At 45.1% G+C, this 27,564-nt stretch overlaps 1 protein-coding gene across 2 annotated transcripts in view; it reads right to left on the minus strand.

The window, feature by feature from the left end:
• Window positions 1-27,564, minus strand: part of sdk1b (sidekick cell adhesion molecule 1b) — a 234,843-nt gene that overhangs the window by 36,857 nt on the left and 170,422 nt on the right. For both annotated transcript variants that reach the window (XM_070981407.1, XM_070981414.1), the window contains exons 17-26: window positions 24,630-24,770; window positions 22,083-22,264; window positions 17,838-17,953; window positions 13,373-13,568; window positions 12,315-12,413; window positions 11,054-11,245; window positions 7,486-7,607; window positions 7,288-7,400; window positions 5,774-5,924; window positions 2,056-2,296 (exon numbers count right to left, since the gene is read on the minus strand). In XM_070981407.1, the coding sequence (XP_070837508.1) occupies window positions 2,056-2,296; window positions 5,774-5,924; window positions 7,288-7,400; window positions 7,486-7,607; window positions 11,054-11,245; window positions 12,315-12,413; window positions 13,373-13,568; window positions 17,838-17,953; window positions 22,083-22,264; window positions 24,630-24,770 (1,553 nt within the window). The remainder of the gene's footprint in view (window positions 1-2,055; window positions 2,297-5,773; window positions 5,925-7,287; window positions 7,401-7,485; window positions 7,608-11,053; window positions 11,246-12,314; window positions 12,414-13,372; window positions 13,569-17,837; window positions 17,954-22,082; window positions 22,265-24,629; window positions 24,771-27,564) is intronic.

The raw sequence follows: 27,564 nt of genomic DNA on the forward strand, positions 1-27,564 counted from the left end.
AACTGTATTGTTTTGAACATCTTACTGTGACATTCTGAAAATAATCACAGTCACTTCATTTTAGCATGAATTAAATGAAAATTTTGTGACAACAGCAGACTGAAATTACTCTCGTTATGTCAGGCTCTGCGTTCTGTCTTGGTCAGGCCAAACTCTGCTGTTTTCTTTTCTTAGGATTCACATTTCTGTGCTCTCAATCACAATCTTAAAACCAACAAAGCATTTTCTATTGAACCTAATTCAATGAGGAGCACATGAGTTTGTCAGGTTCACTCGTAATCACACAATAAATGAGTTTTTGGTGTAGCGTTTGTCCTGTTCCATTAAGAAACTCACACTCATTTATTCCTTTTAAAAAACCTGCAAGTTTGAACCATTCAAATATCTATTTTTGCACATTATGTCCATAACAGGGAAAACCAGCACAAGGACAGACATACGACTTGTCTAATATTTCAACATAACGCATTAAAACAGACTCGCAGCATTAATAAACTCTTCAGGTCGCAGTGAGACGCGGCTGAAATGCACAAATTTAAATGAGAGCGAATCTGATGAGACGAAAGAAGGAAAAACATGTCTGATCAAGCTCGTCAGCAAAATGTCTGTCCAAACCGATCATAAGGTGAGCTAATGTTGCCTTAGGGACCAGTGTGTGCTGCGGATGTAGCAGCAGTAACGTTACTATCACAGACCATAATATCTGGGCAGTTACAGCACTAATCGTACTTCTGCGCTCATTTTGGTGAAAGTCACATAAAAATAGTGTAACCTGTGATGCATTACTCTACTCTACTCTAGATCTAAGCTTCATGAGTGCCAAATTGTAGGAGGATGCTCCGTAATAGACCTTGACCTTCATCGCTCATCAGATTATCTCAGAAAGGGACAAACCACAACACAGAGCGTAAATTCAGTTAAGGCCGACTAACGGAGGCAGAAGTCGGACCTGTAGCTGACAGCAAAGCAGCCCGTTAGAGAGAACGAAATATTAGTTTTCCTTCAGCATCTGGGTTCTAAATTCTGACTGAATGTTAGTGTTAAAGGGAGCAAAATGTTTCCTGCTTCTTTGTCACACAGGCGTCAGACTGAATGCCGAGGCACGGCCGACATCCTTAAAGTTTCCACAAAGTTCTTTAACTGGGTTTTGTTGATTTAAAGGCATCGTGACAGACTGTCATTGTGTCTGCACACTACCCTTCTCTATTCAAAAACACAACAACAACGCTAACTGAGCTGGGTTATCCAGAGAAAGGAACTGCAGTTCAGAGAAAAGGTGAGACAAACAGCAAAACAACCATTCAATCAACAAAATCTCATTATTGTGTCTGTAAAAAATTATGCAAAAACAAAAGCCCTTCTCATTCAAGACAGCGAGAAGAGAAAACAAGCGTCACGCCTGCAGTCATTCAGCACTGATAAACAACACTGATGACCACACATCACACCAACTGTCACCTTCTCCTTCAGACAACTCGGATCAATAAATTCTGTGTAACAAATCCAACCTCAGCAAGACGTCATCAAAGGTCAAGTCCACGAGGCTCAGGTCGATCAAACGAAACCACTTTGTTTAGGTTAGAGAAGCTTAAAATGGGACAATATAACAAAATAACAAAGCGTATGTCGAACACACACACCTGCAGGTCCCCTCTCGACTAAAATGAGAGTAAATTCAGCAGAGCTTTTGAGACATGATTTAAAGTGATGGTGGACCTGTGGACCAAACTGTCCCCTCGCTGGTCTGCTGCTGGTGAACGCATAACGAAGCCGAGGTTCATTGTTAGATGGGAAGTGAACACACAGAGCTCAGCGCCGCTTCACTCCCTGAAACTATCTTCGATTTTATCTCAATCATTTCCCCCTCCCTCTCCCTCTCCGTCAATCTTCCCCTGACTGAAACAGAAGGAGAGCGCAGAGGGCAGAGAGGCGGCAGGATGAGAGGAGGTTCAGGGAGGTAATTGGAGCACTTGGTTCCTCCTCCATCTGCCTTCTTGTACCTGACAGCTCTGCTGGACGCTTGCAAACAGGCGTGAATGACTTCTGTGTACGTACCAGATTCTGCGGTGCGGGCGGCGACAGTGTTGCTCCACGGTCCAGGTCCTATGGAGTTGTAGGCCTGTATCTGCACCTGGTACTGAGTCCAGGGACTCAGACCCTCCACTGTGGCCTTACTGGTCCCCCCTGTTCCCTCCACATCCTCGACTCTGTCCTCCCCCCGGCCATCTGTCCTCCACACACGCAGCCGGTATCCCACCGTCTCTGGACTGCTGTTGTATTCAGACTCTGGAAGAGGCTGAGAGCAGGGAGGAAGGTCAGGGCTCCACGTTAAGGCTGTCCACCTGGAGGGTGGGTGTTATGCAGGCCAAACTCACTCGCCCACCAGACAAGTAAAAAGTCGCGTTATGTGCCGCTCATTACTCGTCTGTTTGGTCAAATGAACGCGTTCAGAGTCCCCATTTGAAATCATTTCATTTTGTCTCCCCTCAATACATCCATCCCAGATTGCCTTGATTGACCAATCAGGAGTTAGGAACCGTTCGCAGTTCAAACTAATTTGACCTCAGAGTAACAGTCGGGTGATGTTCCTCCTGGGAAAGCATCGCGAGGAACAACAGCGCCGTACGAATCAGAAAGAGAAGGAGAATTTGTCAACAGCTGCAGAGATTAATTTGACTGGGTGCGCTGTGACAAAGAGGAGTCTGCCGGGGGCGTCCCACCTGGTCTGACAAGAGCTAGCCAATGTTAGCAGCTGCGTAATTCACTTGATCGTATTAGCTAAGCACCTGGAGAATTGTGACCTGCTCTCACTGAATCAGATGTGAGTAAATACGGCCTCTTTATTTGGGTCTGACAGCTCGAAGACTCAAAAGCAGAAAGAATCTACGGTCTGAGCTAAACGCCTGTGGCAGAGAGAGAGAAACAGAAAGCAGAAGACAAAAACGTGCCGCTAATTCATCCTGGTGAGGCTGATGATGTCATGGCAGAACAGATAGGAGGGTACTCTTTGTGCTGCTGACTGTGCAGTGAAACACCAACAACCCCTGCGGTGCTCAGAAACGCAGCGGTGCGATCTCTTTGTGATCTTTGCGATCTCTCTCTGCTTTCATGCGAGTTTGCTGGCTGTGGCTGCAGTGGAGTTTATGGGGATCGGCGATGTTTCATTCTGCTGTTAAAGTGGCAGGTGGCTTCATTTCTGTAATAGCGCTTATTGCACCTGCTGCAGCGTCCGTCGCTGTTTTATTTACTGCTGCTCATTTCTGTGCAATTATCTGAGTTTTGTCCTGTTTTGGTTGAGACTTCACTGAGAAAGAAACGCGTCTGTTTATCTAATAGTGCTACTATGTAACATGTTATATATTATTATCATAAAAAAGTGCTACAGTAACATTTACATTGACCTACTTCTTATATTAATCTGAGTGCAGTTTCACACTGGGAAGTTTACTTGAGTGAATTATCTTACATGTGTGTTACAGCTCATATAGTGTGTTATAGAAACTCTAAATGAGCATGAAATTGATCTGCAGAAAAGTGAATTGACTTGTTTGAAGGACAAGTAAGTTAATGTGAGCTCTGGGTGTTTTCCAGTTATTATTCTTGTGTGCTTCTTGTAGTGAGTCTGCAGTTTACTGTCGCTGTGGCCATACTTACAGTAACAGCATCAATCCAAATGATTGTTTGTTAAGTTATACACGTTTTAACAAATCTAACCTTGTTTATCAAGGACTGAAGTCAGCTCAGGTCTGATTAGCAGGTGTTGGTGTGATTTTTTGTCCATACTGTGCACGTTGTTCCACAGCGGCTTAATAAATGAGTGCCAGGGTGCCCGTGCTGGAGTGTGCAAGTATCTTTGAATGTGTCAGCACTTGGCCTCCCGATGCTGTCACTGCACTGAAATTAATTAATTTTGACTCTGATTGATGGAAGAAGAACTGTCCATGCAGAGAAAGGCCTGAAAGCACGATTGAACGAGAAACCAATTTTGGTAAAACTGTGATTAATAAAATGATAAGTTGGTTAACACACAGAATATTGCTGGTCTATGAAACAGTTTGACACAGTTCCTCACAGCCAACATGCGGGGACACCCTCAGTGTATTTATGAGAAACATTTTAGGTCCTCAGAGGAGCCTGCAAAAACACAATCCACACAACATCAGAGACACATCGCACAGCACATTATCTATATAAAAAAACAGTACTTCTCTGGAACTTTAGTTATTCACAGCCAAACCAGCAACATTTGCTGTTTAATATTCAGAACTGAGTGGCTGTGGTTTGATCAGATTGGGTAGAAAGCTGCCAAAATGGCCGACCAACTGCCGTCACATGCTGATTTAAGCATTGTTAAACTTTCACTGGTTCACAGAAACATGTGACACCAACATTTACCGGCAAAACAAAAAAAATAATGTGAAATAATCAACAACATAGGCAGAAAACGGTGACATCATGTGGGACCGTATCAGTCACAGGAACGAGCTGATTGAGAAAAGAGGTTTTTCTGGGCCTTTAAACCCTGAAACAAATCTGATATATAACATCATTTTCACAGGATATAATGCAGAACATTTTCAGTGGCCTCCTGTGGTTACAGAATATGATATAAAGAGACACAGCACACAACAAACAACAAGACACACACACAGAACACACACTCAAGTGGAAAAGCATTTTGTAGCTCTGAGGAATACGCTTATTTATGTGACGGTGTCAACCTCTAAAGTACATCCTAAAAACCTTTTACTGTCTTCTCCCCTTTGACATCCCATCTCCTGATCTTTCTCTCTCGATCACTCTCTTCTCTCTGTTTTATTCATCCTCTTTTGCTTGCTTCCACTCTCATTTCCTGCCGCCCTCCCTCCTTTTCCTGTCTATACATCTTCTCTGTCAGCTCACCCTCTCTACTCTGCCGTGAAGCAAACTGCAGCCACGGCCGCCTATTATTCAGAGCCCTAAAACCATGTTAGTCAGAAGTTCAGTTTGCTTACAGTACATAATTCCACAGAAGGTTTTTACCAGCACTGAACAGTGGCTGCTCTGCACCACGCTGCAGATAAAGTAGTGTGACACCCAGCCATTTTAAATACCCCAGTGATTTAGCTCAGCTTAGCATTTAGGAGCCGTAATACAGAATGTCACATTAGCTTTATTACCCTTAATATGCAGCTTAGAATAATAACCTTAGCTAAAACCATTGTGATGGTTCCATTACATCAGAAAAACTAGCATAGCTCAGGCTGGGCGCTAACATGCAGGTAAAATCCCATTAGCATGCTGCACAGGTAGCCCATAGCGCCTCAGTGTCTGTGTCTGATTTGACAGGCTCTTTTTCTCATTCCAACTCTTAAATGGAAAATACTCTGTTCTCCGTTTATGTTATAATAGAAGAAGGGAGGGGGGAGTAAAAGAGAGAGGGAGGGATGAGGAGCAGGAACAAGAGCAAAAAAGAAAAGACAGTAAAGAGAAAATTACATTGCAGTGTGTGCTGCTAGCGGCCTGCACAGTCAATGGGAAATGTGACAGATTAGTGTTAGCGGTGATAACAAGGAGAGACACTGATTACAGGCTGTCAGCCACTTAACCTGTACAGGCTGCTGCTGGGGAGTGCACGCATGCAAAAATATACACTGTTAGAAAAATAAGAGAAAACACACAGATACAAGAGCAAATAAAGACATCAGTCAAATCAGCACCGTCTGAAAGACTGCAAGAAGGCAAAGCACGGCGAAAACGTGTGACAGAGTTAAGTGTGTGTCTGCTTCAGTACCTTCCATCTGAAGCACAGGCTGGTCTGTGTGGCGGACAGCAGGGTGAGGTTAGCGGGGTGTGTGTCAGGGGCGGCCTGTAGGGTCTGAATCAGCCTGGAGGGGGCGCTCATGGGACTCGAGCCGACAATGTTCACCTGCTGCATCCTGAACCTGGTGAGAACAGAGAGCACAGCTTACCGGGACGCTCCACTCATTCCACACAAGTTTCTCAGTTTCAGGAGTATTCCTGAGTATTACTGCGTGTATAATGTGTACAATGTGTACTGTGGGTCTGCAGGGTTTGAAAAATCACCCCAGTGATGTCATAGTGACATCATCAGGGTTAATCTGCACGGTCTTGGAGACAGCAGAGACGTGACCATTAACTGAAAAAAAAAAGATGATATTGAATTGCATTATGGGAAATGTAGGACGCAGTGTGTTTGGCTCTCGGCCCATACTCGGGACTTTAAGTCAGGCTAGCTAGAAGAAAAACTGCTTTGGCTGCTGTGTTCACTGCCAGTAAAGGCATTTGTGAAAAAATGGCATCCTTCAGCTGCAACTCTCCATCACGGGATGTCTGAAAAGGCCACTGACGCCGTGTGAAGAACATATAGTCGGAAAAAGAGACATATCTATGCAGACCTGTTGACGCACACAGCCACGGGGGAGCGTTTGGTACTTTTGTTACTTCTAAATGCAACCGTGCGTCATTGTGAGTGTGAGCGATAAAATGCGTGAGCGTGTCAGAGACTACATCTATGAGTCCTCGTCCCTGTATGGGGACACGGAGAGCAGGGTGTAAAGAGGGACTTAAAGCGGGGGATAAGAAACACAGACAAGTGCATCACTTCATCTAACGTCCCAACGGTGTCGCCTGTGACAGCATAATCCCCGAGTGTGCCACGTACACACACGCGCTCACACTCACACTCACACACTGCAATCCCATTACAGATAAAGGCGGAGATACAGAGAGCAAGAAGCGGAGACAGACAGACGGACAGATAAACACAGCAGATAGATGGAGAGATTGATAAAGAGAGAGAGGTGGAGGAAGAGGACGAAGAGTTGCTGCTGCTCGGAGTGACAATAGATCACATTTATAAAGTGTGGGTTCCCCACAGCCCTTGAGCAGGGATTACAGACACTGCTCTCTCCTGCTTCATTTCCTATTCTCCTTGTCTCTTATCCCTTTGTCTCGTCTCCTCTTTAATGCTCTCTGCTGCCCTTCCCGCCTTCTCATCACCTTTCTTCTCCCCTGCCCTCACCCCCCCGTGCCCCCCCCCTTCCCTCTAGCTAGTTGCAGGAGGGTAATAAGGATCTGCATGCAGCAGCTGTGAAGGTGCTGACAAACAGAAAAGTCTCAGATGGAACTGTCTCTCTGTGTGTCTGTGTGATTTATCTAACTTCACTCGAGTCTTGCTGTACTGCAGAAACTGGTGGAGAGTGAGATCAGCGTGAGTGAGTTGGTGTGTGTGTGCATGCGGTTGCACTGGGCTGTATGCTCGTGCAGGCTGCGTGCGCTGCTCACCTGTACTGGGTGAACGGAGTGAGGTCGGGGATGTCCAGTGTGTCTGCATCTGGCTGGTTGTCTTTCTGGTAGACCACTCTCCACGCCTCTTCCTTTCCATCCTCCTTCACGACCTGATGTGTTGCGTTACATGATTTCACAATTAGCAGTGACCATAAAAGTAAACATGCACACACTAAAACACAAACACACACACACCTGGCCTTCGACTATCCATCGGGATATGGCGGTCTTGCCGTCAGGGCCGGGACGGAACCGAAGTGCTGCAGTCCGCGGGCTGATGTTGGAGATGACTAAGTTAGATGGTGCACCAGGAAGTTCTGCAGATAGAGAACAGATAGAACAAGACTTTGCTCAAACCCACAAAGAACTACAAAGACTTTTCCAGTCATCCAGCTGACACTGGAAGGTCACAGTCAACACTGCAATTTATGTATTCGTACAAAACATTTATTGGAGAAAACCTGCAGGATTGTTGTGCTCATAATAATGTTATTTGTGAAAAGAAAAGTAGTCTGTGCACTGCAATGCAAATTCTTTGAAATAAAACCACCTCTGCCTACTGGTGCTGCAGTAACCAGGTGCAATAAGCACTTAATGAAAAAGCAGAGGAGGACTGCAGCATCGCAGCGTGGCCAGTTATTTCAAAGGGACGGATCAAAAGAAATGAACAGCAGACAAATAATGTTTTAGAAAGACTTCTGCACAAAGGGATAAAAATATGCATAATGCCAAAATTGGATAAAAAAAGTTGTCAGAACTGTAACGAGGCTTATCTATAATACAACTGCAATAACATTGATAACGGAAAAAGAAGGAAATCACATGACCAATGACAGCTTCAGTGAAAGGCTGAATGCAGGCGTGAGAGAAGAAACTTCCTCCAGCTTCTTTTGGGTCCATGTGTCCATGTTTGGCCATGAAAGGAGACTGGATTAGAAATGATCCACTCGGTCCATTTCAAGTTGCATCTGATTGTCTGACTGATCATTTATTATGCTTCTGATCACTTTGTCCAACGTTCAATACACCTAAAGCGTGACTTAACTGCAGAGTGGCAGCTTTCAAAAAGCTATTCTGTCAAGATAACTTCATAATTTGGCAGTAACTGCCTTTACCAGCTGGCAAATGGGACAGTGTCAATAACTGGAAGAAAGAACAAAAGGAAATCAGATAATTCAGCTTCCAGCACAAAGAAAAGTCTCCAAGTTTGTTCCTTTGCATTTGCTGCAAACGCTTTTGACTAAAAGTCTGAATAGATGCTTCTGTCACATTCATGCTGAGAGCTGCACTGAATTCGGTCAACAACAAGCAGGCGGAGGACTATTATTATTTCCTCCTGGTGGAGAGGTTTTTTTTAAAGATGTAATAAATCAAAGAAGAATAATAATCCGTTTTGTATGCACACTTCAAGCAGAACTAAATATTCCAATGAAAGGTTTACAACTCCACCTTTCAAATGCCACACACAATTTATAGCTGGCTGTGAATAGACTTCTTCACTGACAGCTGTTGAATTGAATTTGCATCGGTCAGGCAGGCAGTCCGTCTGACAGCTGCTCTGCACACTCAGATAAAGGGAGAATGTGGAGGATTTTCCTAAAGAACAATGTAAAGACTCAGAAGAAGTCTGTGGCGGCGTATCAGGCGCACCCTGTATTTGGGATGTTTCTGTACCTTTGAGGAGGGGGTGTGAAGCCACCAGCCAATAACAGGGTGCAGGGTGTGGGGGCGGGACTAGAAACCTGGAAAAATGTAGCCACCAGGTGCCGGCTCATAAGTGACCGTGAAGCTCATGAACAATGCGAAAGTTACTCTCTAGCTCAGTGTTTTGAGCCTTTTTGAACCACGGCACACATTTTACATTAGAGAAATCACACGGCACACCACCAAACAAAAATGTCACAAAGAGTAGATTTATTGAAATATAATGAACATCTAGTCTCAGTTTACTTCCTCAGTGTGAAACCTGAACGCGACGCTGATATTCTTGCAGGAATTGAAGAAAGACACACAGGAAGATTTCACCTGATTGGTGCTTTAAGCCTTACAGCACCAGTCAGGTGAAACTGAATAATCTTCCACGGCACACTCATGTGCCGCGACACAGTGGCTGAAAAACACTGCTCTAGAACTAGTGTTTGGTTTGTCCGTTCTGGGCTACTGTAGAAACATGGCGGTGAACATGGTGGACCCTGTGGAGGACAACCTGCTCCCTCACGGCTCATTTTCAGGTGATTATACACTAATGAAAACATGCTTATGGGACACTGTTTTCTGTCTCTGCCATATTCTGAAAATAGATCCCCTAAATCTTACACACTCGTCCTTTCAATCATGTTAAATCAAAGGAAACGTACAGCAGCTTGTTTCCATCACTGACTGACAGAATCAAAAAGCATCACAATCCACTCTGCTCTAAATCCTCGCACTCCATCACAAACAGGCCGAGCACTTCATACGCACTTTTCACCACTTCTCTTCACTCTGTTTGGTTAATACTTGCTATCCTTGGATGGTGTAAGCGCTCTGCTGTGATCTGTTGTAATCCATCTAATTCTGCTGCAGCATCACAGGCACCATATTTGCTGAACATGGCAGAATACAGATCTGTAAAACCGACGTGTTAAATCAAACGGCCTGTGTTGTAACACATCAGTACCCTGGGACACCTCAGACTGATTTTGTAGAATATTTGAGGGGATTTTTATTGTAAAGGACCATATAGCATGACCGGGTCCAGTTATTATAGGAGCAAGGCAATACTTTTTCGGGATACAGCACGGGTACATGCGTGCAACACAAACAAATGACAGCTATCAGCTACCATTGCTCTGTAAGTGCACGCAGCAAACTTGTAAGGGTTATAATGTGGAAATGTTGATATCAGCTGCCTTGCTCAGATGAATGACAAAATTCTCTCAACTCCATGAATACATGAATAAATAAACAAGACAAGAATCTATGCTCGGTGGATCTCTCTTTCTCTCTCTCTCTCTCTGCACATTCTTAAGCTCTTTTTCCTAATCTTCAGTCCTCCGTCTTTCCTTCAGTCTTTTGCTTTCATGAATTAATGAATAACCTCTGAATCTAAGAACTGTCTGTATCCATCTTGCTTTCACTTTCTCTGCTTTTATTCATAAATTAGTCATCAGAAAATGTTAGGACAAAAATTCTGCTGTGTGAGCCGGCTTTCCTTCCATTCTCCTCCACTTTCTCTCTGCCAATCTGCCCATTTCTTCCACACTTTGGTCTTCTGTTCTTTGGAGATTGCATTTTCGTGTGTTCTCTGTTCTACCCTCATTATGTTTCTCTATCTGCTCTCCCTTCTTCAGTCCCGTTCTTTGATTGTCTCTTGCCCTCTCTCATCACTGCATTCCCTCCACTTTGCCATTTGCAGTTAATCAGCATTAATAACGATTGCAACTTGGCCCGAGTCCAATCAAACTAACTCTGCAAGTGTGGGGTGCGCATTGTATACACACAAATAAACCACACACTACAGCGCTCACTAAGATGCTGTAAATGACTAACTCTTGTGTGTGACCGTGCATGTGAATGTGTGTGTTGGGTGTGTGGGTGATGATTCATGGACGCACAGTAACAGCCACTTATCAGCCTGAGGAAAGACAATGGCATCGTAAGAGCTCATCAGTCATATTTACTCTGCTCCACACACGCACACACACACACACACACACACACAAACTCGAGCCAAAATCTTTTTTTAACGTCCTGTGTGTGTGAGAGTGTGTATTCACGGTACCTGGTGGGACTCCAGTGGAGATGGAGGAGGACGTGACCACACCCCGTCCTGCCGCGGTGAGCGCTGCCACCTGTAGGGTGTAGAGCGTGGTGGAGGTGAGGCCGGTCAGCTGGTGCTGCAGGGTGGAGTTGGACAGTGAACGTTCCTCACGGCTCGAGTCTACGCCAGACACTTCCCACCACAGCACGTAGCCTGCGGGGTGCAGAGCACGCGCTGGGTTCATAAAGGTGCATGAAGACTTGAGCACACAAGTATGCACATAAACACACAAACATGCAAAAGCACACACACTTGAACATCATGAGAGGTACAGAGCCATAAAGGAGGAGGAGGGTGTGGGAGGGGTAACCACAGTCAAAATCTCTGTCTGTCCCTTTGCATCTCCACAGTCATGCATCACCCTCCACCACCTTCAAACGTGTGTGCGTGCGTCTGCGTGAGGCCACGAGTGTGTAAAACCCTGGAGAGAGTGAATGGTCCCTCATCCGTCTCCCCGCTTGCCAGGTGCTGCTTGAAAAGCAGGTTGAGGAGAAGGTGACCTTGATTGAATAACCGTTTTCCCACTCCTGTGAGTGTGAACGCCGACTGTAGAGCCACTGCAGCCTTGTGCCGTTCGAGCATGGCCTTGCTCCGTCGCTGCCTGACCGTTGTCGGGCATGGTGCGGCCATGTCAACACACACACACAGATGTGCAGACACACGCAATGTAGTGTGATCGCTAAATCCACAGCAGCTTGTCGTGTTCGCCGGCACTGCTGTCTAACAGAGCCACGCAGGAGCCGAGGCAAAATGAATTGGGAGGAAAAGCGCCTTGAGCTCTGTGATGCACCACACAAACAACACCCAGGGTGTTGGGAGGCGTGGGATGAGGGCATGTTGGAGATAATGTGAGAAGACAAGCTGCAGAGAGGAAGGATTAGCTGATGATGAATCAGTTGTACACACACAGTGTCAGAGACAGGGGGATGTCTGTGCAAGCCAGACAGAAAATAAAAGACTGAGTGGAGAATACTGAAGAAACTGTGGAAGTTTCAGAGCTCCTCCCTCACTGCTGCTTGCCTTACGGGGATACTTTTCACTTTTTTACTTATATTAGTCATCCAAACACCGTATTTGTCCACCTGAGGAGAATAACTGGAATAATTGGACGCTGGGCGTGTCTATTCATTGTGGGTTTTACTTTCTGGAAAGGTGGAGGTGGTGGAGGAGATCTTGACTGACTGTTTGGAGATTATACACTCTGATGTTTCAATGCTCTGACCGGTGATGATGCCGTTCTTGTCTTCAGGCTCGGCCCAGCAGACTCGGAGCGATGTGTCCAAGATTTCCGTGAAGCTCAGGTGTCGAACAGGTCCAGGTGCTGAGAAAAAAGCCCACATCCATCAGACGGCATCAAAAAACATTTTAACTTCTTCAACAGCAACCTCATCTCAGAAAATCCTCGATTTTCATACCTCCACATGAAGACACAGATCTGTCTACGCGGACTATTACCTGCTGCTGTTCAGCCTCACACACCGCCTCCTAATCACATCTGCATTGACCACCACACACACACACACACACACACACACACACACAGGTGCACGCATGCCTGTCGTCTCTCATTTCATGTATGGCTTTCTAACCCTTCTCCCTGCAGAGCGATTAAGCTATTCATCTGAGACATTCAATAACATCTCACACACAATCACATGCACACGCGCAGGCAGGCAGACACACACACACACTCACACACACAAAGCTATCATCAAGCAAGAATTACACCCACCGTTAACCCTGCAACACGCCCAGCACCCAATCAATACCTGTGTGTATGTGTGGGAGTGTGTGTGTGTCTGCGCGCGTGTGTACAAATGGCTTCTAATATCCCTTTCCCACTCGATAATTGCTGGTTGGTAATAATTGCTTGTCTGCCTGCCTATAGGCCATTGTGTTTATTTGACGCTGCGACTGTGTGCATGTGTACTTGCAGCTGGGAGTGGCAGCTATTATGTTCATCCATGGAACAGTAGGCTATAAATACCAGTGTGCCTGAAAACATATGAATCAATTGGCTTTAAAAAGACACAGCGGAGGAAACATGAAAGAGGGAAGCGGAGGGGAAACTAAAATTAAAAAGGAGAGACGAGATAGACGGAGCCTGTGTGGAAGCAGGAGGTGTTGGTATGTCGACACAGCTGTGTGTCAGTCTGACAGAAACAGCTGGACTGAACGCAGAGCAAGTCGATAAGCTTCCGTTGTCCTTCACAATAGAGACTGATAGAGTCTTGTTTGTGCGCTGGCTTTATTCGCGCTGAAGTGTGTGCGTGTACTCACTGTCCTCGTGCGTCTGCAGCAGGGTGGGCGGGCTGCGGGGGCCGTCGCCCGGCGTTGTGAAGCAGAGGGTGGAGCCGAAGTACCAGGTGAACTTCTTGAGCCCGCTGACTAATCCTGTGTGGCGCGCGCCGGGGTAGTCCGGGGTGATGGTTACCACAGTAACGTCCTCTGGAGACTGCTCAGGCCACACCAGCAGCTGCGTTAAGTGACAAAGACGGTTACCGGCGACATCTAGGTTCCCAGAAATATTTATCTATCCGGCACGTCGTCGCAGCACCTGAAATATCCATCATTGTTATTTGTTTGTTGTATATTTACATTATTTTTTTGTTTAGTCATTATTTCAGCTCAGCAGCATTAGCTTCAGGCTACCAAATCTAAATTGTATTATTCAGAGTGCATTTATGAGACAAGCCTCATCTGCAGCACAGTTTGGGCTGCGGTGAGTCTTTCTTGAATTAGGCTGACACCTCAGGGCTTTGCGTCATTAAAGTTTAAAACTGCCAAATGCTATTTAAAAATTTGTCAGAATGGCAAAACAATATTCATGTTTCATTCCCTGGAAAAGTCATTTGCATTCCAAACACATTAAAATTTAAGCAGTTATTTACGTATGAATGTACCACTTCACATAAATTCCTGCCAGCCGTCCATTATCAGTCACAACACCATCTGAGGACAGACACCAAGTCTGATTATCAGTCCGACTAAACGCCTAATGAAAGGTTCATCCGTCTCTATCGTGAGACTTCATATTCACAAGCACAGCAGTTTGGTTTGTGTTATTGCTTTCGCCACAAAAACAACAAACGGTGAAAACATACATATTCATCATGAGAGGTGGTACCCATATTTATAGTTCCAGGTAAATCAACTCAGAAAAGGTGAAAATGTAAACAGCATGTACCAAGTTTTCTTCAGAATGAAGCAGCGGTGGGTTAGTGTTTAGAAAAAAAAAAATCTGCATTTGATTACAGAATTCAAAATGTCTCCTTGATGAGACACGTACATACATCTGCTTTCTCTGGCCAGACGGGGTCCAAGGTAAAGCTTCTATTTGCATCTGCATTGATTTCAAAGACATTTTAAAAAGCTCCTCCTATGATGATACCTCTGTCTCAAAGCTTCAAAGGATTTCCTCTTTCTTCTGGTTTATTCTCTGCAAAGTTAACATTAACAGCAGCTGAAACGTTTGACTGATGCAGTTTAAATCCCTGTAATTACATGGTCAGCCTACATCTTTATAAGAAGGCCTAATGGTAGCCTACGCTCTACTATTGTTGCCACATGCACAGAGCGACCAGGAACCCAGCTGAGACTCTGTGAATGTCTCTTTCAATACGGCTTCACAGGTCTGAGCACGAGTTTCTCCACAGCGGTAATTTCAGCTGAGCTCACATCACTTTCAGGCCACTTTGTGCGTCTCCGCTGGTCCATGTTCTCCAGTGTTCTTTTACATAAAGGGTTTCTTTCAAGGATCCGTATGAAAAGGTGAAATATAAGACTGACGCACTCTGTCCATACTCTAAATTGAGAGCGTATCTGAGACTGTAGCTGTAAGATTTGAATATGCAATGATTAGCTTGTTAGCATTCGCAAAATGATGCTTAATAAGTGTCAAAAATCTCAGCTGATTCTCATTAGGACACTGCAGGCGACTCTTTAACTTCTCCAGGTGCACAACTGAGAGTATCCTAAGTGGCTGTTCTCCAGCAAAAGGTACCGCAGCGTCTGGTCCCGCACCACCAGGCACCACCAGGCACCACCAGGCACCACCAGGCACCACCAGGCACCACCAGGGGAAGCTTCATCGTGCTGGTCATCAGACTGCTGAGCTGCTGAAGCTCTCATGCTAATTACTATGTGACTTTACTCACACTGCATGGTACACTTTACCTTTCTGCTACTTTATTTATCTTATCTCTACTGTACGCCAGCCAACTACAAGATTACATTTTATATATATTTAATCTATGTATTTTATCTTTCTGTTCATACATTTTGTATGAGCGATGTTGGAAAGGAGCCTGGGAACAAGAGTTTTACTGCTTCACTATAATCAGCGTGCAGATGACAAATAATACAGAACCAGAACTAGAACAGTGGCGTCGCGAACGAGCAAATAAGGTGATTTCAGACACAGCCAAAGATATACAGGAGATGTAGTTTCTATTCATTTACTGTTCACTATTCAGTCAACATGCTTCATGCTAGCTAAGCGTGCTGGGTTTTGTGGGTGTAGCTGCACAGCACCCTGACATTCATAACTACATATTTCACTCTGAATACATCTGTGGTTACAAAAAAACAAACAAACCAAAAAAAACTGCACAGCATGGTTTATCTGTTCAGGACTGCAGCTGCACTGTACACACTGCTTCATATCGCTTCTCCACTCTGCAAAAGAAGCCCAATCAGAAACACAGGATCTGTGATGAGGGAAAAGTCGGTGATACCCGCAGACGGTTGAGTGGCTGCTTTCTCTCTGCCTAAAGGGTGCTGCACTGCGCCCAGTCTGTCATGGTAAAATAAAGTTTCCATTGTAATTTATTATCAGCACAGTGCAGTTTTGGTGCAGTGAAAGAGTGCTGATCTGGCACCCTCAAGCATCTGATGCTCGTCCACTTTTAAAGGGGCGCTGGGATGACTGGGTCCACTGTTGCTATAGTAACATGTGCATACTGAACCAGGTTGCAATGGAACCCAAAGTGAGCTGAAGTGCAGGACTGTCCCCAGGTAGACCTGGGACCAGAGAGGGGACATGACAGCGCTAAAGGCACAGTTTGAGTTTTCAGTCACCTCAGGTAGAATACTTCACAAAGGTTTCTTTATACTGAGAAAATAAGTGCTTTTCTTCTTCCTGCATTCGATTTATCTGCATCATAATCAATAAGTCTTCTATGCAACCTCTTTTGTTTAGAAGAGAAGTTTTGAAATTCAGGCAAAATGCAACTTTTTAATGAAAACTACTGTTCTGTTGGTAGTTTTTGTGAGTATATTCGATGGATACAGTACATACGTAGACGGACAGATAGACAGATAGATAGAGGACATTACCTGAAGTCACACTGTCTAAAATTCATACCACTCCAACTAGAAAGAAGTCCTGAAACAGTTTCAAGGTCGCGTAAACAGGAAACATGACACTCGCTTGCTCTGCTCGTCCCTCCAGCCGTCAGTTTGCAGCTATATTATTAAGGCTATTGTATACAGTCAGTGATCTGTGGGGGATGAGATGAGATGAGGCTGTGCTTCATATCCTCTTTTAATTAATATCATTATCTACTGTCCTCTAAGCAGCACAACACACCCAGAGACGCACGCCCACATGTGCAGAGCAGCACTGCGGGGCTCCGGTGATCTGAAGTGCTAAAACCTTGTATACAGACACAGCAAGAGAGTTACATCAAACAGATGGAGAGCCATATAGTATTAATCAAGCAACAAAGAAACCAACACTCACACTCTCTGAAACACACACACACACTCACACACATTTTCCATCACTTTGGGGACCTTACATAGACTTACATTCACTTCCTGGAGACGTACCCTAACCGTGACCATGACCACGACTTGCCTAAGCCAGGTCTTCACCCTAAAATCAAGTCATTTACATTATGGGGACTTGCGTTTCGTCCCCATAAGGAAAGCAAGCCCCCACAATGCGAGTGTGTAAACACACACAGAAACACACACGCGGACCCAGTGACGCACAGCAAGAATGTGATGTGTTTTCTTTGTCATGTAAATCAGCTCCTCCAGGGTTGGTTGCCAGAACGAAGTGAAGAATAAATCACATACCAGAACTAGTACATATGGATCACTCACTCTGTTCAATCTGTAGCTCTGCTCTCCATTATTCTGCTTCTTTATTATTACGTCTTATTTCTCTCCGCTCCCTCGCTCCTTATTTTCACAAAACCTCCTTCTCTGTCCCCATTTAATCCTCTCCTTTTCCTGCTCCTCCATCGGTCCTTTACATTTCTCTGTGGAGCCGAGCGTATGGGTGAACAAGAGCGAGCCGGCGCATCCTGACGTGACCTTTGAGGTGGAAGTCCTGTGAGAGATTCACAGGTTTTTCCACAACGTTTACGCACACACCCACACAGAGAGAAACAGCGATTTTTATTTAAATATTTAAATTGATTTATGAGACTTGTAGAAAAGTCTGGATGAATTGATTTTTTTTGAGATCTCAGTATTATTAAAACAGTGTCTATTCTCTTGTCTGCAGTATTTCATATTTAACCGCACTCTCAATTTAATGTGTGGACAGAAGATGCTTTTATAAAAATTGTATTTTTCTGTACATCAACTAACTTAAAATCGAAAGAATCTTATTTGTCATGCAAAGTACAGGTGTGATCCTGCACATATGGAAAAAAAAACCTTTATTAACGTAGACAAAAGTCTTTTATTTCATTGAACTTTTTACTTGGTGCTGTAGCATCCAGAGGCTTACCTTGTATCCCTGGTTGATGCCATTAATAAACTGCTGAGGCGGAGGGTTCCAGGTGAAGCGGATGGTAGTTGAGTTGATAGCTAAAACTTCCACTTCCTGAGGCGGTGCTGTGGGAACTAAGCACAAAGACACACACAACATTTAGCTGCAGCGGGCTCACTGAGAGGAAGAGGATGAGTGTTTTGATGAAAACATACACAGGAACAAACTTGCAGCCCTAAGCTGGAGGGATAAAGAGTTTTAGCACTGCGCCGTCGTGTGTTCAACAAGTAGTGCTTTTAAATATCTCCTGCAGCACCATAATTCAATACTTACTGTTGAGATTCAGTTCATTTTGTAATTGAAAATATCTGCTAAGCTTGCAAAAGTTAAATGCCAAACCTACATTGCTATTCCCTTTTGCAAAATGACCTAATTTCTCAATATAATTAATCTCTGCTATTGTATTCTGCTTTCACGTGTTCTGCATTTTACCATCTTTGGGCTGATTCAATGAGATTAGGGTGCTGGCCCTTCAGGGACTGGTTCTGAACAATGAGGACTCATAAAGAGCTAAAATGAAGAATAAAATCTATTAAAGGTCCCATATTATGCTCATTTCCACATACATACTTTTATTTTCAGTGTCTACTAGAACATGTTTACCTGCTTTAATGTTCTCATTCTGTCCACCGCCGCAGCACCTCTATTCACCCTCTACCTGCAATGCCACATTTTAGTGCCTGTCTCTTTAACGCCCCCTCCCAATAAGCCCAGTCTGCTCTGATTGGTCACCTTTCTCAGGCCAGAGCAGGTGCCGCACTGCTTCCACATCAGCTCTGCTGTGTCTTTGCTTTTACTGAGCCTTTCAGTCAGTGACCTCAGGAGCCCAGACAGACGGGTCAGAAAGTTCCATGACTCAGCTGATTTCTGTGGTCACATCACCCTCCCTTTACGGACCAAGACGCCTTGTCAGCCTTTATTACTCACATGGTGCAACTGCAGAGTACAGTATGATGCGTTAAAAAAAATGATTAAAAAACACACACCATGTATTGAACATAAAAATCTTGACACTTGACCTGTATTAATAACGCACAACAGACACTCCCACCAAGTTAGAGGAAGTCAACTCAAGATCAAAGCAGCAGAGCCTGAAATACATCTGTTTTTTTGTTCTCAGTATGGGTCAAACACCAGATACTACATTTCCCAAGATGCAACTGGACAGCATCTTTCATTAGAGAACTGATGCTTACTGAATGCTCACTTTCTTTTTTTTAACTCCACACCTCCACTTTGCACATTTCTGTTAAAGACTTTAAGACCTATGGTGGCACGGTGGAGCAGTGGCAACACTGTCGCCTCACAGCTAGAAGGTCCTGGGTTCGATTCCTGCTGTGGGTGTGTCCTCCACCACCTTCATCTCGAGGAAAGGGGCCTTTCTGTGTGGAGTTTGCATGTTCACCTGGAGTATCCTCCATAAAAAAGAAACCCTGACCCAGAAAAAGAAAAATGAAGATCAACACGAAGGAGGAGCTGGGTCCCCGGGCGCCGATCCCCTGGCAGCCCACCGCTCCTGGACTGCCGCGGAGGAAGGACTTTCCAGGATGGGAAGAAGAATTTCACTAAGCATGGCCTGTATGTGCATGTTGTGTGACAAATGAAGGATGTCTTTCTTTCTTTCTTTCTTAAAAATCCAAAATAACCCTGGTGACATCACCATGACATCATCTGGGTTATTTTTTCCAGACTTTGGAAATGCACATAAGACACTACACAGCTTGCACAGTCGTCCTCGTGATTGTAAACCAAACTTCAAGTGTCAAATCAAACACTTTCGTGCTAATTTATCTTCTAATTGTGGTGCACCACCATTACTGATATGTATGATGCTCAAAAACCATCCAAACACTCTTTTTTGTGTTTAAATTTAAATCTCAGCTCCAAAGCGAGAATTTGGAGTTAAACTACAGCAGAACAGTAATAATTTATACAGTGAAAACAGTAGCAGAATAGCAATAAGTCTGTTTGAAATGTGCGTAAACTCGGCCGAGGCATTCATCATCCACCAGAGAGTGAGACAGAGAAGACAGACTGCTACCAGAGATAAGACGTCTGACAGGAGAAGTCGTGGAATGTGCTCCAAACTACAGCAGTTTGCTATGAAATGTAGATTATTTGTTTAGTCCTAAAAAAAGAAAAGAAAACTGGGCTGAACATGTCGTATTTGGTTCACATGAGCTAAACACTCTTTTACTTCTCCATTCTAAAACTGGTCCACTGATTCTTCTGTGTATTTTTCCTTCATGTCAGTGTGGGAGTGTGTCTCTACCTTTGTGTGTTATATAGAATCTACATATGAGGATCCATTAAGGCCAAGAGGAGAAGAGTGTGGCTGTGAAATGTGTGCGCACATGTGTGTTTACAGATCCGTGTGTGTTTGTGGGCACATGTTACGGTGATTACACTGTAAGGGGTTTATGCTGATGTTAGAAATCCACAGTGATAATGCACTGTTGCATGATGGGAATGCCCTTTGCATCTTATATCTGAGCCAATGAGGCCAGGCGACACGCAGACGCGCAGCGAGAGGAGAGCGTGCAGAGTGGAAAGCGTGGAGACCGGAACAAAAAGTGGTGCAATTGGACGGGAAGAGATAGTGAGAGAAAGAGAGCCGAAGGATGAGAAGACAGGGAGGGAGACGGAAGATTAATTGATGTTAAAGATGCTCTCTCCCCCCCTGCCATGCTGACTGCACTCAGGGGGAGCAGCTTCTAACCCGCAGCTCACAGCTACAGATAAAACACTAAACTCCGTCCTCTGGGGGAATCTTAGTATGCGCGTTTGCCTGTATGCGAGGGAGCGGGAGAAGAGCAGTGTTATCAGAGTCAAACACTGAGTTCAAGCACAGCGTCTGAGAGATAGCGAGGGAGCCAAAGTGTCCAATCCACTGCAGCCACTCCCATTAAAGCACATTAGAATAATTAATGAGCCTAACTCCCTCTCCTGAGTCTATAAACCTGTCCTGAACTCTTGTAATAATGACTGTGAGTTTTATGCGCACGTGTGTGTGTGTGTGTGTGTGTGTGTGTGTGTGTGTGTGTGTGTGTGTAGCTCGGTCCGTCTTTAATAATGATAATATACTGTTGGAATAAAAGTCAGGAAGAGAAGAGCACGTGTTTAAAGAAGATTTACCGCCATGGCTACTTCCTCTTGTCTTCCTTTGCGTTCTTCCTTCTTTCGCCACCTCTGCATGGATTAGACGGATTTGAAAGTGTCTTCCTCTGTGCAGCCACGTTTATTACAATCAACGCTCTGTCACTTATCACATCATTTATTTATAGAGCCGCACAGACGCTCGTTCCTTCCTCCAGGTCATCCTGGGAGATGTAGTCCCTCCAGTGTGTCCTGGTTCACCCCGAGGACACACTGGAGGGACACGCTGGGTCTCCCGGGTGGTCCCGGAGGTGACGCCTCAGGGCAACTTTAACACGTCTGAGCTGCATCAGCTGGCTCCTCTCAAAGCCGAGAACCTCATCCTACCGCAGAGTGAAGCCGACCAGCCTGCCGAGGAACCTGCTCAGTCGTTTGATCACTCCCCCCAAAAAAAGTCAAAATACACCCTCTGTGTGCGGTCGTGTGAATGTCTGCAGAGATGCATGCGTCCATACAGCTGCATCAAAATGTATGTTTCTTCTTCTTGTGAAATCATTCATTTGAGGAGAATAATGTTCATGTCTTGGCCAGAGAAGACCGATGGTTTGAAAGAGGAGGGACAGAAGCCATCAATGTCAAACTGGAAAGACCATGACTGAACAGAGGGTCTGACCCCACTTATCAGCCACTTACAATGCAGCCCTCAGATCTCTCCCCAGGCAGCTTAACAGCGGTTCAAAGAGGACTCACATGAGCCTGAGTCACATGATGGGCAGGAGGGTCACCGACCCACCCATTCTCACCCCTCAACACCTATCGAGCCATCAACACCATGACTGATGTGACCCTAACGACTCGCGTGATGCTGGGCGGAGCTACGATCCTGCAGGAGGACAGATGCCTGGGACTCCTCGCCAGTCACTTTCTTTTTGGTAGCTAATTAGTGTTCATTAACAATAATGCTGCTAGTCTGTTTATGCAAGAATGCTTTCAGTTCAGTAACATGTTTGTGCGCATGGACTGATGACTGACACGTCTCTAAAGCTCTTTAGAGCGACGTTTGCTTCGCTCTCCCAGAATGGGAAATAAAACCTTGTCTCCGCTCACCTCCCTGCAAAGTGTACTCTGTAACAGGGCTGCTGTAGACGCCCAGGCCGGCTCCAGTGTACGCAGCCACCTGGATCTGGTACTGTGTCCAGATGATCAGATCTTTCAGCAGGCAGTAGTTGGTCTCTGGGCTGCTGATGTTTTTCTCCTGGTAGTCCCCCGGCAGCCCTGCCAGACGGTACCTAAACACACACACACACACACACACACACACACACACACACACACACACACACACACACAGAAACTCTAACTAAACTGATTCAAGATAAGTCAAAATACAGACAAAAGAATGCAGTTAAAACAGAGTGTGATAATTTATCCTTCTTGACATAATCTCAACTGAAAACAGCACAAAGAAAATATATTTAATATTTCCCCTCATCAATTTCTTTTTTTTGTTGTAAATATCTGTTTATTCTGAATCTGATGCTGTTTCAAACATTCCACAGGTAAACAGGCTGATTGGTAACAGGTGAGAGGATCATGATTGGGTATGAATCCTGGAAAGGCTCAGTCGTTCACGAGCGAGGATGGAGCGAGGTTCACCACTTTGTGAACACATGACTGGATGAAGGATGTTACTGCACGGGCTCAGGAACACTTTGTAAACTGCTGTCAGTGAACGCAGCTCGTTTGACTGCGTTCTGTTTCCATTTACGCTTCACACGACGTTGTGACCTTTGTGCAATCAGAGTTGTATGAGTGATATTACAGCTGCAGCTCAGGTGCTGGAGGAGGTCGACCATGAACAGGAAGTGTTGACGGCTGAATCCCTGCTTCTTCCTACCCACATTTAAAGCCTCCTTGAAATAAGAAGCCCAGCGTTGCTCCAGACATACATAAGCCTGAGCAAAAGACAGTAATGAACAAAAGTAATACAATCAGATGTGCTCACAGGAATATGTCCCCAGCCTGGCAGAACTCTGCACACAGCTTAATAATACAAAATCATACCCGTGTGCACACTGCATTCGCTTGAATATTTCACTCTCACACTGTATTAATTATGTTGACCGAGAGGCAGAGAAACTATACCAAAGGGTTTCCATTGCTTAAATCGAGTCAGAATCCCTTACGAATAAAAACCATCAGTGCCTGGTAGATGTCTCAGAATAGTGCACCTTCAAGGCCTTTGCTTTAGTACATGTAATATAAATGTCCACTTAAAAGGATATATGACCCGACGAGACAGGGAGGTGCAATACCACTTAGGTATTGTACATATCTGATGGAGCCGAATGGAGTAATAATCCACATTGTCAGCGTTTTAATATGGAGTCTATTCAGTATAACAGGATACTCCAACGTTTCACCGGCTGAGTCAGCCCTCGATCACACATGCATACTGTGTACACACACACACACACACACACACACACACACACACAAACACACTCATACACACAAACACAGGTGCACAAAGTGAGGGGGTGCCGGAGGCTGACAGGGGATCTCCGTAGTGGAGAGGAGATAACCCCTTTTTCCGCTCTCACCACCTGACACACTGACACTCATACTGGGGGAGGAGGAGGGGGAGGGACGGAGGAGAAGAAGTGGAGACGATGGGAGAGAGACGGGGAGGAACCGCTCGCCGATACTAGAAGAAAGGAGGAGGGCAGGCGGAGGCAGAAGCTCCGTCCTGTAAAGCTGAAATGATAGAGCGGCGATGAATGAGCGCGCCTTTCTATTTCCAACTGATTTCTGAAGTGGAGGCAGATAACGCGCTGAACGAGCGTAAAGACCTGATAACTTCTACTGCAATTATATGCAAATTTGTGCGATGACAGTTTGATTACACCCAGGATGTCACACTTAAGGCAGACATCAAACTGAAGGGGTGAGGACAGACCAAGGGCAGCAGGAGCCTCCGTAAAGAGCACTCGTGCCGGCGTGTGGACGAGTGTGTGCTTATGTTTCTGATAAGGGAGGGAGAAAAATCAGGGAATATTTCTTTTCAATATTCATTGTGACTGGTTTTCTCAATACTAGGGCCGAAAATGACAATTTTTTGCATGAGTGAGTAATCAGAGAGTTATTCTTGTTCTATTTTCAGCCAGAAAATGGTGAAAACAGCCATCATAATACTCCAGATTCCAAAGTGACCACGAGAAATTGGTTGTTTTGTCAATCTTACAGGCCAATTAATGCACATACGTATATATACAACAGTAAACAAAGAAAGTCCTCAAACTTGAGAAGCTGGTACCATGTTTTTCCTTGAGAAAGTATTTGGTTGACAATTTTTTTTCTGGCATCCAACTAATCAATCCAATGAGTAAATATTTCTAGAAACCAGAATAATTTAAATTTGGGAAGTCCTGAAGTCCTGAGCGGGGAGGATTTTTGCTCTCATGCACGAGATATTAGATCTATTACAAAACAATCTGTGTGCACAAGATTATGAATTATGTGTCATCAACATTAACAGCTACAGTATCTGAATTCACTCCATATATAAATATATATGAAGCCCATCAGCCAATCACGGCTTTTCAACTGTAATGTTATAAAGCCAAACATGCAGGTATGACTCTGTGCTCATACCTGAGTACATATCCCCGGAGGACTCCGTTGAGCTGGGGCTCTGGTGGAGGCTGCCACTGGACCATGATGGACTGGTTTGTCCGCCCGCTGGCTACGATATTTTTCGGAGGAGCGCTGGGCGCCTCCTCCCTCAGCATCAACCTAACACACAGACACGAGAAAGAAAGAGAATAAGAGAGACAAATTATTTGGATTTGTTTCATTAGGCATCCTGTAATGAGAATATCAGCACTGCTGAGGAAGCGCAGACGCAGCATTTGTCCTTTTCATCTGGTGTCCCACATCTCACCGGCGTGGACGGTCTGCACAGGAGCAGTGTGTGAGGGACGGAGGATGAAAAGGGACTTCACAGCAATTCTCTTCCACAAATATCTTCATATTTTCTGCTCTGGGGGTCAGACTGTCTACAAAGAAATGATCATGTTTGTCACTGGAGATGTTCAGGACAGAGCTGCGACTTATTATGGAGCATCATCTCGCAGCTTAAGCAGCTCTGATGAATTCTTATTGAATTCTGGGCTCATCTCTCTCTTCCCTCGTTCTCCTGGTGTATCCTGCAATCTCATTTAATACATTTGCTTTTCGTCTCTGGCTATATTGTTCATTTATTTCAAACAAACCGCTGCTGCTGCTGATGGAAACGTTTAACGCATCGCTTCCAGTGCGCCGGAGGATTTCTCCTGGGAATGATTGAGCGGACACCGGGTGTTTAAAACAACAAATGCAAAGGCGTCTGTGAACTCGGTTTAAGTTGAATTGCTATTGTGTTTTATTCAGTGGCAGCTGGGAACAACAAACAAACATTAAATGTCTGCTTGCTGCAGATTACTGTTCGTATGCTGTTTTATATCTCTGTCTTTAACGTGAGGTTTTCCTCCTTCTGTTCCATTTATACACCTTCAGTCTTTGTCTTTTAACCCAGTAGACCGGCTAAACAGGGTGATAGCAACAAACGGTTAAATCACTGTTAGTTGAGAATGAGCAGAGCTTGTCTTTTAATTTGCAGTGAGACACTGTGATCCTTCTGCCCTCTTCACCTCTCTTCTGTCTCTCCAAACCTTTTTTCCATCTTTCCTTTGACATTTTGATCCCTTTATCCATTTTTTCTCTCCCGGCTGCACACTTTCACCTTTCATCCATCATGTCCTCTGGCCTCAATTATTTCATCCTTCTATCTTTTACTCATCTTCTTCTCTCCTTTCTTCTGCTCTGTAACACCCCCCCACCGCCCACCCACCTCCCCCCCTCGCTGCCCCACCCATGATTAAAGCTCCCAGCCCTCTCATGGTTGGTAAAGCACACAGGCTGAGCTGGTCAGCTTCTGGCTTTACTGTAAGCAGCTCAGCTAACGTAATCAGAGCCATATGTGCTCACACACACACACACACACACACACACACACACACACACACACACACACACGAACACACTAAACAAATTTCTCCCAGCTTAAGACAGACTGCTACATCCGATGGTCTTTTCCCTTCCATGGATTATGTCTGGAGATTTACATCCCTACACCCCCCGCCTCGCTCCCCCTCTGTGCCCCATGCCTCCCTGAATGATTCCCTATGAGCTATTGAGCCATTAGCCACGCTATGGCTCTCTGTATATGTGTGTCCGAATCTGTATGTGCCCATAAATGTGTGTGCACATCTATAGGTGTGTGTTTGTGTGAAGGCAGGGGTGTGAAAGTTGTTAGCTAGAGACTTACGCAGGCGGATATAAGGCACAGGCCAGTGGTTTTACAGCTGTGCTTTACTTCCATTAGGTTAGGCACTGTCAGACAGCACCAGGTGCTGGACGCATACACATGTACACACATACTCACACATAGGCTAATGGGCCTTGTGTAAATGAGATGGGCATTAGTGTAGCCGTCTGGAAATGGGGTATATATAATCCTCGACTGTGCCACAGCTTTTGACTGAAATTGATGATGCACATTAATGCACATACACAAACTCACGGCACACAAACACCCACACAGCCGTACAGTACTGAACAGATGCGGTCATTCACTGTTTGACTGCAAATAAAACACACGCGCAAACGCACACGGACACACTCGTACTCCACAGCAGAGACTCCTGGTGAATTGCCTTAATTCCCTCCCAACTATATTACAAGTAAATATTTCACACAGTGGGTTCAACGTGAGGACATCAACTTTACACTAGAGATTAAACACACACACTCCAAGCCACCCACTCACGCGCCACCTCACAACCACCCAAACGGCTGCAACCGCTCACGCCCACAGCCGTGCACGCACTGCGACGAGCAGATCCAACACAGCCTGGAACTTTGTGTGAACACTGTGTGACACACTTTCTCTGTCCCTTGTTATTAAGGAAAAGAGGACATTTTCTGCAGGAGATGTACATTTTTCCAGTGTGTGAATGAAAAGGGGGGAGTTGGGGGGTGCACGCATTTTGTGAGTCCGTACGCTGTGGGAATTAGGAAAAGTTTCTATCTGTGTCATTCTCCACAGTTTAATGCCCACTGGCTTTCTCCCTAAGTCCACACACACACACACACACAGACTCCTCGATTTAATGGTGTTACCGGGATGTTAAGTCTGCCTCTATTCGAACAGGATGGTAAAATTTAGGTCCTGTGCAAGTCGGAAAGAAAGGGAAGTGAGCAGAGGGCAAGAGGAATCAAACGGAAGAGCGGGAAACCAGGTGTGACATGACTGAGTGGAACAGCTGAACAGATGAGCTTTGGCTCTTCCTGTATGGCGCTTTAAGTCTGGTCTGCTTTAAATGCTGCTGTTTGGTCTGCACGAACGGAGGAGGCTGACACACTGAAGAGAGTCCGTCAGGGAAACAGAGAGACTGTGAATATTCTCACTATGAATCCAGCTGAGGCACACGTTTGCTTTACTGTATGACACGAGACGCTCTGTCATTATCGCTGCAGTTTGGTGTGC

This window comes from Chaetodon trifascialis, chromosome 2 (genome assembly GCF_039877785.1).
Source record: "Chaetodon trifascialis isolate fChaTrf1 chromosome 2, fChaTrf1.hap1, whole genome shotgun sequence".
In the NCBI taxonomy this organism is placed as follows: domain Eukaryota; kingdom Metazoa; phylum Chordata; class Actinopteri; order Chaetodontiformes; family Chaetodontidae; genus Chaetodon; species Chaetodon trifascialis.